This window comes from Apostichopus japonicus, chromosome 2 (genome assembly GCF_037975245.1).
Source record: "Apostichopus japonicus isolate 1M-3 chromosome 2, ASM3797524v1, whole genome shotgun sequence".
Lineage (NCBI taxonomy): Eukaryota > Metazoa > Echinodermata > Holothuroidea > Aspidochirotida > Stichopodidae > Apostichopus > Apostichopus japonicus.
Genome location: NC_092562.1, coordinates 5,144,409 through 5,158,955, shown reverse-complemented (window position 1 = coordinate 5,158,955; position 14,547 = coordinate 5,144,409). Strand labels below are relative to the sequence as shown.

Here is a 14,547-nt window from a genome sequence, read left to right as displayed (position 1 = left end):
GTAGATGATTAGTTCACTGATGCTGCTTTTTTTTTCTCATACAGAAGTGTGATTGGTTTTTAGTTAAATTTGAGATCTGTTTTATGTATGACCTTGGAGATTTCTAGTAGTGATGTGTCTGCTATCAAGTATAGGATATGTGTGGTAATGTTTCAACCCATCTGCATGATTGTATCATATACTTTACTGCATGCATGGATATTCAATCATCGCTCAAGCATCACAAAGTTCTTCAAGTACCAATTTTACAGCACTTTTCTAAAAAATTTCAAACTGTAAGGGTTAGGGTGTAGATCTGTAAACTAGAGTTTGTCAGAGGTACATTGTAGGATTGCAATACTTGTGGTGTTAGCTTATGTCATGTATGAAACGGATAGGGAATTAAATGGATAGGGGCTTAAGTGGATATGGGATTAAATGGATATAGGGTTAACTTAAATGGATAGGGGATAAAATGGATATGGGATTAAGTGGATACGGGATTAAACGGATATAGGTTGAACTTAAATTCATAGGGGATTAAATGGATAGGGGCTTAAGTGGATATGGGATTAAATGGATGTAGGCTTGACTTAAATGGACACAGGATTAAATTTGAGAAGGAAGCCAGGAATCCTCAACCAACATTCAGTTCAGTAGAGTTGCATGTGACTTGTGTTTAAGAAAGAGCACATACTCCATTTTTCGTCAAAAATAAATTCATTCGTCCTGCTGTTGTACTAATAACGTGCTGTAGGCAGTTACAGGTAAGACCAGCATTAGTTTTTTCTTCAAATGTCACAGCTATAGATAACATTAATGAGAAAGCCTGAAATGTCTTGAAACATGGCGAACTTATTCATTATTAACTTTTTGGAATGAAGAAATTTTCAATGAAAGTGCTCACATCCAGTGTGCGTACAGTACCCTCCTCATATTCGGAGGTAATTAAACATAACATGTGCATGTTAGATTTCTTCTAGTGCATGTGTTTTTTTCAGGGAGTTTTGCGTCATACACTTAGTTCTTCCCCTCATAAATTATCGGAGCTCTGGTACTCCTAGATATCTGGAAGATGGGTTAAATGCCTCCCTGGAGAAAGGTGTCATGCACTGCCTCATATTAGCGGATCATACCACGCACGCTTCCAAACAGAATTGAGAAACTTTACACCAGAGTCGGTCGGCCAGGGACTTGAAGCTGTAAAGTAGTGGGAAACAGCATGTCTATTTTCAGAGGTGACATGAGCCAAGATAACACTAATTTGGCATTGTGTGTGTACTGAGTTCTGCTAGATGGCTCTGTTGGAAACACTCTTAATTTCTCCACAGTGGTCCTACAGAATATACACGAGTTTACCACGTTTTGCCGTCCATGTTGCAGTTAAAGTTCATCATCATTATGACTGCCAAGTTTTACCTCAAATCAAAACCAGGGGGGGAGGGGGAATTTTTGAAATAATGCTTTGCTGGAGGTCGTTACCCTTCTGCACTATTTGTCAGGCATTCAGAAAAGTTAGATTAGTAGTTATAACGAATTGTGAATGCTTTCAAAATCCCCATGGAAATGACTGACCATTTCTGGCTTGTTCAATGGGCTTTGATCTGGTCACTCATAGAGCTCTAGTGACATAAAATAAAAAGTATATATGATACAATGAAGATATTACCTGAAAGGCTGAATCAGAGTTTTGATAATAATTGGAAAAGTTTCACTTAAATTATTATTGGGTATTAGTAAAAGTGATTCATCAAGTTACAAATAAAAAAACACTTGTAAAATTGCTGTAAAATTATGAATATAAATTTCCTGTCATTTTGAGCAGTTCTTATTTATATTTATTTTAACATGTATAAAGCTGATGGTTATAGCTGTGTTTTTTCTCTTCCCTGCAGGCACTAATAGAACTAGCCAACGAAGTCATCGCCGCTCGCATGGTGGAATATTACACGTCTATGACGACTAACCTTAGAGGGCGCCCTATTTATGTGCAGTATTCAAACTACAAAGAACTGAAAACAAACAGTGCTTGTGCTCAACAGGTAACTTGCTAATTCTTTCCCAAGTATTACTAATTACTATGACTCCGTTTCTCTCCCTCGGGCTGTGATTTATGTAACGAGTCCAACTCACTACCAAACTTACTACCAATCCTCCAACATGTCACAAGTACAGTATGGTTACTCAATACAGAGAGCTTCAAGTTCGGGTTGTCGTGACAACGTATTAATAGAGAAGAAAATGGATAGGACAAGAAAAACGAAAGACAACCCAGAAAGAAAGGTCTACAGTACTTAAGGTTAAATGGTGTAAATAAACTCTTAAATAGTAAGTAATAAATATAAACCATGAAAAGGCTTTAGATAACTCGCTTGTAGAAATCAGTAGAAATGTTACAGACCGATATCATTTTAATACCATATGAAGAGTAACCTCAATTAACTCGCCTGGAGTAGAAAAAAAAGAGGTATAATATAGAGCGCCAGGGTGTGCGACCTTTCACCGGGTCACCGCAATATTGTGGAGGGTCGCCAAAAGAATTCTGAAAAATAAAATGGCGAGATTTGTGGGGGGAAAAAGTTATAAAACTGAACATAAATTACTTCAGAAGAGTCAAAATATAATAACATTTTGCAAAGTTAGCAAGTTGAATGGTAAAAGAAAAGTATCTCAAAGGGAAGGGGGCCACTCCTCTGGGTAGACCCCTTCCCCAATCCCACAACATCCCTCTCTGGAGGGTCTTCAATATAAAGGTGAAGAATGGAGTCACCACAGAAAAGAGTTTGAATGCCATGGTTCAGGAGTCTGAGCCACCTGACATACTGTATTTAAAACTGATCACCTGATCTCGATATAAACAAAAAAATGTTAAGGTATCCACGGTGGTAAATATTCTAATCATGTAAGTATGGCGAAACATCAGACCACATTGGTTTATTTTTTAAGTGGCAGAGATGGGCATTTCGTGTCATGTTACGTCGAAGATAACAGTGGATACATAATCCCATGGGAAGTTTATAGTTCCGAAGATTGCTAATTCCTACGAGTGGAAACATTTCGTCATTTAGCCAGTTAAATTTGGATCAAAATGGCCACGGGGGAGTAGAGTAATGTTAAAAATGCCAGAGCTGTCGCTCTCATAAATTGTCATTTAAGATTAATATAAACATGTTCCCTGATGCAAATGTGACATCTCCTAAACATTGGTAGACAATGTAGTCGACAAATTTTGTTCCCCGTCTCTAGACGTGTCCTTGGCTGTCACTAGTGTTTTTGCTTTGAATCTTTTCTTGTTTATCACCTAACCAGGAGTAATCATAAATCAATTTTTTTATATTTGTCTTGACAAAGGAAAATATCATGCATACTTCTTGGAGCAATCCCCCTCCCCCCCTCCCAATCTATAATGATAGATTAAGAAGAAGTTGACTTTGTGTTCAAAATTATTATAAAGATGGAAAGCCAATGCAAACTACAAGATACCATCTCCAATAAAACAAAATTCTTGCGGCAAAGTTTTGTCGCAACGTACAGACTTCAATGCTATGTATCTATTGTAGTAAACAATAAACTCATTTCATGTCGTCCTTTCTTTTTCATTTTGTTCCACTTTGCACCAACCTGTTTGCATCCACTTTCCCTTCCCTTCCCCACCCCACCCCACCACAACCCACCCCATCAGCTGGTGTGTGTCTGCCCTGTATCAGCATTGATGTGCTTTATTTTAGCTGTTCATTTTGTAAACAAAAACACTTTAAAGGACAGTTTTGAGAGAGGATAAAATATTTGGGCTATTCGGGAGGCTTCCAGCTTGCCAGTCCATGTAGCTGCTTGAAAGAAGTGACAGTGTTGCGACAGTCTGTACTAGCTAACTTCCACTGTCAACATCTCTTGTATTTGGCATATATATTTTGAATGTTTCATCAGGAAGGATTTCTGTCACATTTCTAGTAAGGACTTTGTTTCATTGAATCATTCTTGTCCTTGCTAACTGATGATGCACCAGTAAGATATTCCAACTTCCTCATTCCTTCCCCTATTAGCTATTACCCCCCCCCTCTCTTCCACTCATCTAATTCCTCATCACAGTACTAGTAATATAAACTGTGACCCATGCATCAGCAAAATACTCCATCTTCCTCCTTCCTCCCCCTAATAGCCATCACCACCCTCCACCCCACCCCCTCCTCTCTCTCTCTCTTCCACTCATCTAATTCCTCATCACCTTACTAGATCATGAATAAACTGTGGTCCATGCACCAGCAAGATACTCCATCTTCCTCCATCCTCCCCTAAAAGCCTTTACCCCCTCCACCCCCCCCTCTCTCTCTCTCTCTCTTCCACTCATCTAATTCCTCATCACCTTACTAGATCATGAATAAACTGTGGTCCATGCACCAGCAAGATACTCCATCTTCCGCCTTCCTTCCCCTATTAGCTATTACCCCCCTCCCCTCTCCCCCTCTCCCTGTCTCTTCCACTCATCTAATTCCTCATCACAGTACTAGTTCATATAGACTGTGACCCATGCACCGGCAAGAGACTCCATCTTCCTCCTTCCTTCCCCTAATAGCTATCACCCCCTCCACCCCACCCCCCTCCTCTCTCTCTCTTCTCCACTCATCTAATTCCTCATCACTTCACTAGTTCATATAAACTGTGTCCCATGTAGTTTCCCATTGATCCGTAGCTTATTGCTGGAGTGCCCCTTTTCTCAAGCAAAAAGTTGAGCCCCAGAGTTCCTTGACATCAGTTTAGCAGATCCCTGTAGTGAAAGGTGTCAGGCAATCTTCTCTGCCTGCACAGTAAACACTGATGTCATTTGTAAGTTTGTTATTACCTGGGCTCATTTCACAAGCCAGTATACAAACTTACATGCCAATGTTTATGAAAAGTGAAATTAGTGTGAGAGTAAATGAGGCATCTGGCTATGTCTGTTTGTAACCACTCAAGTCTTTTCTACAAGTCTTTAAATAGCTCGTACCTCTCTGATGGATGGTTGTTTAGATTAACTTTGGATAAGATGGAAAAAGAAGGAAAGAATTAGAACATTTTTCATCAGCCATTCATGTATAGTGCCTAGAAACTTCATTAAATGCTAAAACTTTTAAAGGGGTATGTATGTATGTATGTTTGTATGTATGTACACACTGTCAGTTTGAACCTGTTAATCTGGCTATCAAAGACACAAATTATTGTCATTAGAAGGATTGTAATTATGTATCCCATGAAGTTGTTTTATTTTGAAAGCAAATTTGCTTGTACTTGAGCCCTTTCGACAAACTGGATTTTGCTGAAGAGAAAGTGGTTGTCCCACAAGATTTAGAAGTTATTCTCTAGTCTTGTATCACTTGGTTAGTTGTCCTTGGACATCTTCAGTATTTAACATCGTCTAGTTTCCCTGAAAGAAACTTAGTCGTGATGCTCGGACTCGGAGACAACTCTCGTCTCTGCTCATGCCATAACTATATCCAGCCTGGCTTGACATTTTGAGGGTTTAGTATTAAAATACGTAAATAACTTTGGGGACTTTATACCTTAATTTATATATTCCATACATTTTAGTTAAAAGGAGACTAAGACAAGAGGAAGGATAAAAACGATGACAAACTCCCGCCTTTGAGCCTTTTTCTGGGCCTCATTACTGCACGATGATGGAAACATTTCTGTATACAGAGAGCGCTTTATACTATCATTGGGAATCATCAGACAAAATAAATAAGAAATAATTGGTTATAAATGTCCAAATGCCGGCAAACAGTGAAAGGTCAGTCAGGCAATGATGCAGCACAGGGGCACATTGTAAAATAATCCCGATAGTTTATGGAGGGGGTGTGTGTGCGTTGGGGGAGGGGGAGGGGAAGGGGGGTGTTTTATCTTAAATAGGAGAATGGGTTTAATTCCGAGGTACTTTTATATGTTCAGTAATCTAATTAAGTTTTCACAGTCAAGTTGACATCAGTAAAATACAATCTGCAGACATCGACAAACCAACTGGACAGATATCGAGTTTGTCGGCGGTTTGGACCTTGTGTTAAAATTTTGTTGGTTCTCAAAAGACCACATCAGATGACGACCATGGTTGAAGTAACTTGGATGCCATTTTCAAACTGCTGCTTTATTCTGTTTCATACTGTATCATGAAATGTTAACTCAATTGGACAACTATGGTTATTAAGGCTGTGGTTTATATCCAAAGCTATAAATCTGTGTTTTAAATGAAAATAAAACCATTTTACTCAAATTGCACTTTAGGGTGGTTATTTCACATTTGTAGCTGGTAGTTTTTTTTTTTTTGTCCAGTGGAAATTGAAAGTCAGTAAAATCTGTCATTGTAACTGTGAAACTGATCAATATAACGGGAATGAAAAATACTGTACAACCAAGTCAAATTGATTACATCTGTTGGGCTAATGAGAAAATGGTCTTAAGTGCTTTCTAGGATCAGATCAACGAGCTTCCAAATTTACCTACTCATTTACAGAGCCATTAGTTGTACTTATTGTTCGGAAAGAAACTAATTTAGCTCGGTTGTGTGTTTACATCGATCTTCATCGCTTTCGTACGATATCCACTGTGTTTTTTTTCCTTTTGTGGATGGCTTCCATTTCCACCCATAAGTGTGAATATTTTAAGTGTCGGGTCATTGTTACTTTGAGATGAACAATAGCTATGATGTACACCCAAGCAATACCATTTGTTGTGTCGATTACAAAAGAGATTCTGTGGGTTTTACGTAATTGGCATAGGTACGTTTATACTTCTAATTCTGTTGGGACAGGAGAAAAGAGAAAAACATCCTGATATATATATATATCAGTAGGGAAAATCTCATATTGCATCAAGATTAATACTGCTTCTTAGTATTGGGGCTGTTCTCGGGGTTCAGGGGCTTGGTGACTCTGAAAAGGGTACAAATATAATAGAAGAAAACTCATGCAGACATGTCTTATAAGAATTTTGTTGTCTGCTCAGACAGAAATTTTCACCCAAATACTGAGGTCACAGCTCCTAAATTTTTTTTTATTTTTTTTTTTTTTTTTTACCTACAATACAGTACTGTACTGTACAGTACAGTACCAGTTCACAGATTTCATTTTTGGTCACAGGTCGTAAAGGTTTGCTTGTGTATCCTAAGACACTCAATATTTAAGTCTCTCCTCTACACGTTCATCTCTCTATTCCAAATTGTTTTGTGTACGTTTTTCCAAGTTGAGTTTTTATTGTCTTCTTTTATGGTCTGTGCAATCATCTGGTCGGGGCAGTCGCCTCGCCGAGCCCCCCCCCCCTCCACGGTATCATTACTGCGGCAGCGATAAACCACTTGACACCAACGACTTCTTCGTTGTTTTTACATCCAGTGGCATCATCGTAAACTCAGTTTTGATTGCAGCGATTGGAAAGAATGAGGGATAGAGAAAGAACACCTTAAAAAGCACAAATCCTCTAGATTCACTTTGAAGTCTGGATCAGGAGAAAGATACAGATTATGTTTTCCATAGTTTTAAATACGCAGTAGTGTCGGCTTTGCAGGTTTTTCCAAAGAATATTCCAATGGATGCGTATGACTTAGTCTCATCTATATATGTACATGTCCTCTCCACATATATACACGTCTATTTTAGTTCAACCCGCATTCTCGTGTGACCCTCGTTTTCACTTTAATCATGTTTTATAGTAAACTCGGCCGCGAATGTAATATCTCTCCCCGAAGATTCCACCTAACGTCACTTTTTTAAGGGCTATCTCCGTGGATAACATTTTCAATTTTGGTCGGGTGGCTGGTAAGGTCTCTGCTAGAGAGTGAATTCATGTAACTTTATACGTACCAGTGGGATCTTTACAACATAATCAAACCTCCGTGCACAATTTGTGAGATGCTTTTGCTGTAAATCCCTGTTTACTCTGCCACCATGCTTCGGGGTTTTTTTATAGGCTGCCTCGAAAATAGTCCTGTTTGAAACATCAAATTTCTGTCATGGGGTAAGAAGTTGAATTTTTATCAATAAACAGTCTGGGGAGATATTGGTCGTTTGTACATCAGGCACAGGGACTTTGTGAATTGTTTGTGTGAACCGTGTGTGTATAAATTCAAAATGTATTAAGGACAACGTTATAAGTGGATAGAGTTTTTTTTAACAGGTGATGTTTTTTGGGCTTACAGTTATGTTTAGCTGTGTGAATGAACTGACCTACATTGTATAAAGTTCTTCAGAATGGTAAGTGTTACTGGTTGCACTTATAAGGAGAATTGGTTGAAATGTTCTTTATTAATTAACTAAAAAAGTCCTCGTTAATGGTACACTCTACTAACTGAATACTTTTGTAAATGCCGTGGACAAATTGAAAATAAACAAAAAATATTTTTAAAATGACAAACAAAGACAATTTCTGCTCATGTATGAAATTTGCCTTGATGTGTTATTGCCAGGTGCATAAATTTACAAAATATCACCAACTTTGAAATTAACAAAATTTATACAGCTTTGACAGAAAATTTGTATGCGGACGTGGTTTTGACCTATAAATACAAAAAAAATTGGCTGAGCAAGTAACTTCAGGCATGAGAAGATCCTTTTACATTTCACGGATAAGAAAATATCTGTCAAGGCTTGTCTGGGAATATGTGTGCGTGTATGTGTGTGTTGTAACAGTATGCTGTATGCTGTGTATATATATACCAGCTCCATGATAAAGTGAAGTCTACATTGATTAAAACCAACTATATAAATACGTACATGAGCATTCAAGGCATATTTAAACTGTAAGACAGAAAGCAATTTTAGAACTACAATGATAATATGTGCATTGTGCAATATGTGTTGGGCATCATTAACATGTACAGATAAATGTGTGTCTGTGATACAGTACATTAACAATTAATGATATCCAAATAATGTATGATTATCTCATGGGAAACATTAGTCTGTAGAGTATTTCTATAACATTAACTGGTACTTTTAGATTCTAGGACAAAATTTTGCGGGTCTGGTTTTGTTTTGTAACAGAAATTCTGTTTGCGTCAGCTTTCAGTAGAGGTGTAGCCGATACAGTTTAAACATAACTGCATTAATACTTGTACCTCTCTGACTCATTTTAAAACCTCTCTTTAATAGGTCAAAAACATTTGTTTACTCCTAGTAATTAAATTAATTCACTCTCTCTAAAGCAACCCCTCCCCCCCTCAAAAAAAAGAAAAATTGTGTCCCACAAAAATATTGAGAATAATTAATTTGTTTCATTTTCAAACTAGCTGCACGTGAGGACGTGGCGCGTACCTTTAATCTCACAATTCCTAGTGCAATTTGAAATCATATTACAGATTGTCTTTCGACACCATTCAATTGACATTGATTGACACCATATTGACACCAGATTGACACCATTCTCGTGTATAAATGACCCCCTTCCTTCTTGTCCTTCCAAAAGTCTTCTATGATGCAAAACCCACATTGTATCTATTTCAACCCAAATTTTTAACTTCCAGGCTCCTCAAAATGTAGATATATTTGTTTTGATATTGTAGACAGCGCTCTCTCCTAGTGAAAGTTGGTGACGTACCCCTGGATTATTAAATCTGAAATACATTCAGCGGAGAGGTTCTGGAGTGAGGTTTCATAGCCGTTCAGTCAACCAACCCTATCATCATTCTCACATATGATTCTCAGCCCTCGCTTTGTCAGTCAAACCTGTCAATTTTGCTCCGATAATTGTTTCAGCAGTGCAGTCTAAGAACTTATTCTCCCACAAGGCATATCTCTCCCTCTCTGTCAATTAAGCAATAAGGTTCTGACTTAAGTGTCTCATCGTGATGACTTAAAATCCTCTTCTATTCCTGCGTGAGAGCCATTTTGAATCGAGATGGTTGTATTACAATATATATTAAAGTAGGAGATGCTAGAGTAACGATTGAAATCATGCAAAGATTTTCTCTCTTTTTCGTATTTGTGATTGAGTGGTACAATATTTTGAATAGGACTTCACTCCCTGTTGAAACAGAAATGGAATCTTCATAGCGTTTATAGGCTATTTTTATTTGCCATTTATAGGCTGGCAGGTTTGCGTGCGTGTATGTGTGTACATGTATAGTAAATGTGTTTGTATGTATGTGTGATGCCCTACAGTAGCTTGCGAATATGATATCTTAAGAATGGTATGTGTGTGTACAGTAAATGTGTTTGTATGTGTGATTCCCTACAGTAGCTTGTGAATATGATATCTTAAGAATGAGAAGTTGATAAATGTCGTATCTGTCACATGAGTATAACGTCTCACTGTTATGTTTGTTGGTTGTCCAAGGATATTTGAGGTCAGCTGAGGTCAAAAGATGAAAATTTTTAATGCCAAGAATCAGACAGACTTTTAAGATGATAGAAGATTGTACGAGGCCAAAGGTCACTTGAGATCAAAAGAGGTCAAAAACTGTCAACCTGAAAAAAAAAACAGGTTATTACAAGAAGTTTGATATTGACAAATGTTATTCCAGGTATGTAGTTTGCCCATAATTTGCAAACATATTTCAGAAGAATAGTTACAGTAGTTAATTGGAAAAGGTTGTACCTGTATGTTAGATTGCTCTCAAGATGTGCACATCAATTTGGTCTGATTCTTTGATGATGTCAAAGGTCATGTAGGGTCAGCAGAGGTCCAAGTAATGTCAACTTTGAGAAAACATGTAAGCAGTGTGTGACGATGAAATGATGTTCAACTCGGCCTACAGTATGCCGTGGTTTACCGGAGCTTGCAATTAATTAAAAGCATTGTTCTATGTTAATTAATTACGTAGCTTCTGTACACACACACACTTTAAAGTCTTTACTTCAAGTAAGTCATTTCCAGATCTCCTAGAAGAGCAATTTGTCTTACACTCTCTGGAGGTTTCCCTGCTAGCACACACACCTAGGAGAGATCAAAATTATTCCAACAATTTACCATTAAAATATGATTATTTTTTTTTCATCCCATGAGATGGACAAGCAGTATAGGTTTAAACTAATAAATTATCAGTAAAGTTAGCCTCCCTAACATATATATATCAAGTGATGAAGGCTTCAGCCAGCCATTGAACCTAATGTGGCATAAAACTGTCACAACAGACACTTGAAAAGGTTATGGTGATGATTTTTACTGGTTTGCAGGTGGTGTCTGGCAAGTAAAAGGCTTCTTTAAAATTTTGGTTTAAAGTTTCCTTATATGGCAAGTAGAATCATAGCAGGATGTTTTTTTTTTTGTAAGATTAGTTTGGTTTACTAATCAGGCCTCTTGCTTCCCCATGAGATCTTGGAGGCGTACTAGGTAAGGAAAGGGACTTAGCGCACACAAAGAGAAAAACTGTATTAATGAAGATACAGCACTGATTGATTTCTCAGATTATCCAATAAAGTAGTTGCTACAACTACAGTGTTATGTTAGCTTCAAGGTCCAAGTTCTCTAGAGACAGACTGATCTTTTCAGGTACCCTGGTCAGAGGGTCAACCACCTGTTTACATTATAAACAGTTGGTATTACAGCATTATGCTGCCAATCTACGTACTGTAACTCAGCGTGCTTTTACTGCCTGTCTTTGAATAGCAAAGCAAAAACCCCAGACATTAAAACTGGATTTACACTGAATATTTCAAAAATGGAGGACATATACCAGTAATAATCCAAAATGTGAACATTCAAGCCCTTAAAAATCTCAAAACATTCACTCACATGTTAAACATAACGTTTGCTGGAAATTTGTCCGAGGCATGTCTTAACGTATAGTTACATTTTAAACAACAAATGCTCCGCCCAGTTTTAACATTTGATGTGTCGATGGCGGTTACATCCATTAGAATTACCCGTCCGATCATTCGATTTTGAACTTCCATGGGAAATCAAACTGGAGTTATATTGCAAAGTCGATCATATTGGTTCCATATAAGTAACGCGATACCGTGATGCTGGTGGCAAACTTCTCCACTTTCGTCCAACCTTATATGTTTCTGTGTTATCTTTCGGGTCAGGCTTTTATCAATTTCACAATTATCAAATCGAGACGCCTTTGCCACAGTCTGTCTTACGATAAGCCAAACCCAGCATCACATTGCATTACCTCAACATTGGTCATGGTGGAAGGATATGCTGAAGGTTTTACATGATAATCCTGTACTGTACTGCAGAGCTCTTTAGAAACAATTATTTTTTTTTAAATCAAAGTCAACAGTTCAGTTTGAGTATTCTCATGCTCCATTTTGAAAGCCTTTGTTACGTTTTTAACAAGAAAACAAAGAATACACCTGGTGAGTTGATACTCTAGCTCATTTGAATTTGCTTTGTTCCTCTCATACCTATTTCACTGCCCCCCTTCCAACCCTCCCCTCCCCCTCCCCTGCCTATTCTTGGCTCTTTCTCTGTCCCAACACTTAAAACCTATTATACTCTGAAGTTCATGGTTGTTGGTTCATGGTTGAAGTTCTGGTTGAAGTTCTGAAGTTCATGGTTGATAGGTTGATAAAGGTGTGGAGTTGTTAGTAGTACTGTACATAAATGGAACCCTGAAGATTTCCAGTGTCTGGAATGGGACTTTTTTTAATTTGCTTGACAGCGTTCCTTCTACTGTAACGATTTAAGACAATTAGTTAATGTGAATAGTTTTTAATAACGTAAATACTGTAGGATGTATTGTAAGAATAATAATACCCATTGTTATACTGTAGCTCTTGCTATTTCATTAGAAATGTCATTTTGGCAAATTTTGTTATTGCTTGAAATATTAAATAAGTATTGAAAATTGCGGTTGTGTCTTCAGTTGTTAGGTAATAAAATTATCCCTTTCCCCCTGATATTGAGGCCCATTTCTTGAATATATGTAAATGTCCACACTAGCTGGTCGTCATTGAGTTAAACGTGTTCGTGAAATCTTCCGTTGACATTTACACTTTTGTAACTTTGAATTGGATATTTAAAATCCTTTCCCAACCTTTCCGTCGGTTTAAACGAGTATGTTACCTGTATCTCTTACCCTCCATGTATTCTAAGAAATTGTTCATATGGATCAATTTAGTATATATATCTTTACATTATTTTTTTAATATCTTTGCTAGCGAGAATACTCAGTATCTCTACTCTTTTTCTTTTCATATCTTTTTCCCCATCAATTTCAAAATGAAAGTTTGCCGTTATTAGTTTTCAATCTTCTCATAAAAATCTTTGTTGTCGTTTGTTTGCCACTTGGCAACGATAGAAAAAAGGTCTATAAAATCAGACATCGTCTCATATAAAATATTTGACGGAATAATATCTATATCTCTCGAAGCGACAAAGCGTCTTCCTTTCAGCGAGGAGAGGAAAAAAAGGCAGGCTTTTGAGTATAGATTGAAATGCATTGAAAAGGTCTACCTTTGTTCCTTGATAACTAAAGGCAGACAAAACCGTCTTCATTGTGTTCGACTTGAATGGCGATGAATTGATTACGAACGTTTGTTCCAGCCTTAGTCAGAAAGAACCTTGAATAGACGAACGATATTGAAATAAATCATTCAAAAAGAAAATTATCATAAGCCAATGTGAATTTGTGTGTACGGCAGGTTCAATGGTGAATGATATTTAGATGCAGATCGCACATAAATATATGTACAATATTCAGCATGTAGAGTACAGTCTGAAAACCACTGTGCGTGAACAATTGATATTAATAACCTTAACAACGCTTCGGCGATCTCAACTCCCCTTCCAAGTATTCGTTCATTTATTCTTTTATATATATTGTATGTATGATTTTTTTTTGTTTTAGTTTTTGTTTAGGGTTTATTTATTGTAGAACTAACATTACCCCATTCTAGGAAGCACTGCTCGAAATCATTACGACGTGAAGCGTATTAAACATTCGAAATGATTTATGTGTCTGTGATTGGTGATGTGATATTTCAGAACGCCTGGTATAGTACACGTAACAGCTAGTCAATAACATGACTGGTATATTCAGAATGTCTAAGTATTTACAGAGCTAGTCAATAATATAACCTTTGATTTATAGTACTGTACTTTGAAAAATAAGCTCTGTTAATATTTACGTACCCCTGTGTCATATTCTATATATATATATATATATATATATATATATTTTGTAAAATTATCAAAATTATGCATTGTTTGCTTAGACAGTGTGTAGTATCTAGGTAAGGCTTTTATAATTTATAGTTTTCCAGGAAGTGTGTGGAATTAATTTGTGCACCATTACATGCAATGCTCTTCATAGATTCATTTTATGGATAATATATTCGCCGAGTGCAACATTGATTTATTGTGAAAACTTTCAGTATATTGTTAGGCAAGTATCTTTGTTTGGTACATATTTAAGTTGCTTTATTACAATGTAGATATGTATGCATAGAGAATCAGTCAATATTTCAAAGTCAGATTGGTGTATAAAACAAAGAAAATGGAGGGATGTAAGAACTTTGTTTGCAGCGAAAGAAAGACCAAAACACATTTTTTATTGAAAACTTAGTTCTGTACTTGGAATTATCCTTTCAGTTGATGGGTACTGTTCCATGGTTGGAATGTTGTGGCATTAAGAGATCAAGAAGGTGGGGTAGG

General features: G+C 37.0%; 1 protein-coding gene across 7 annotated transcripts in view; it reads left to right on the top strand.

Moving 5' to 3' along the window:
• The window catches only part of LOC139975528 (polypyrimidine tract-binding protein 2-like), a 120,990-nt gene that overhangs the window by 72,975 nt on the left and 33,468 nt on the right, over positions 1–14,547 (top strand). For all 7 annotated transcript variants that reach the window (XM_071983549.1, XM_071983541.1, XM_071983557.1 and 4 more), the window contains one exon: positions 1,875–2,021. In XM_071983549.1, coding sequence (XP_071839650.1) covers positions 1,875–2,021 — 147 coding nt within the window. The remainder of the gene's footprint in view (positions 1–1,874; positions 2,022–14,547) is intronic.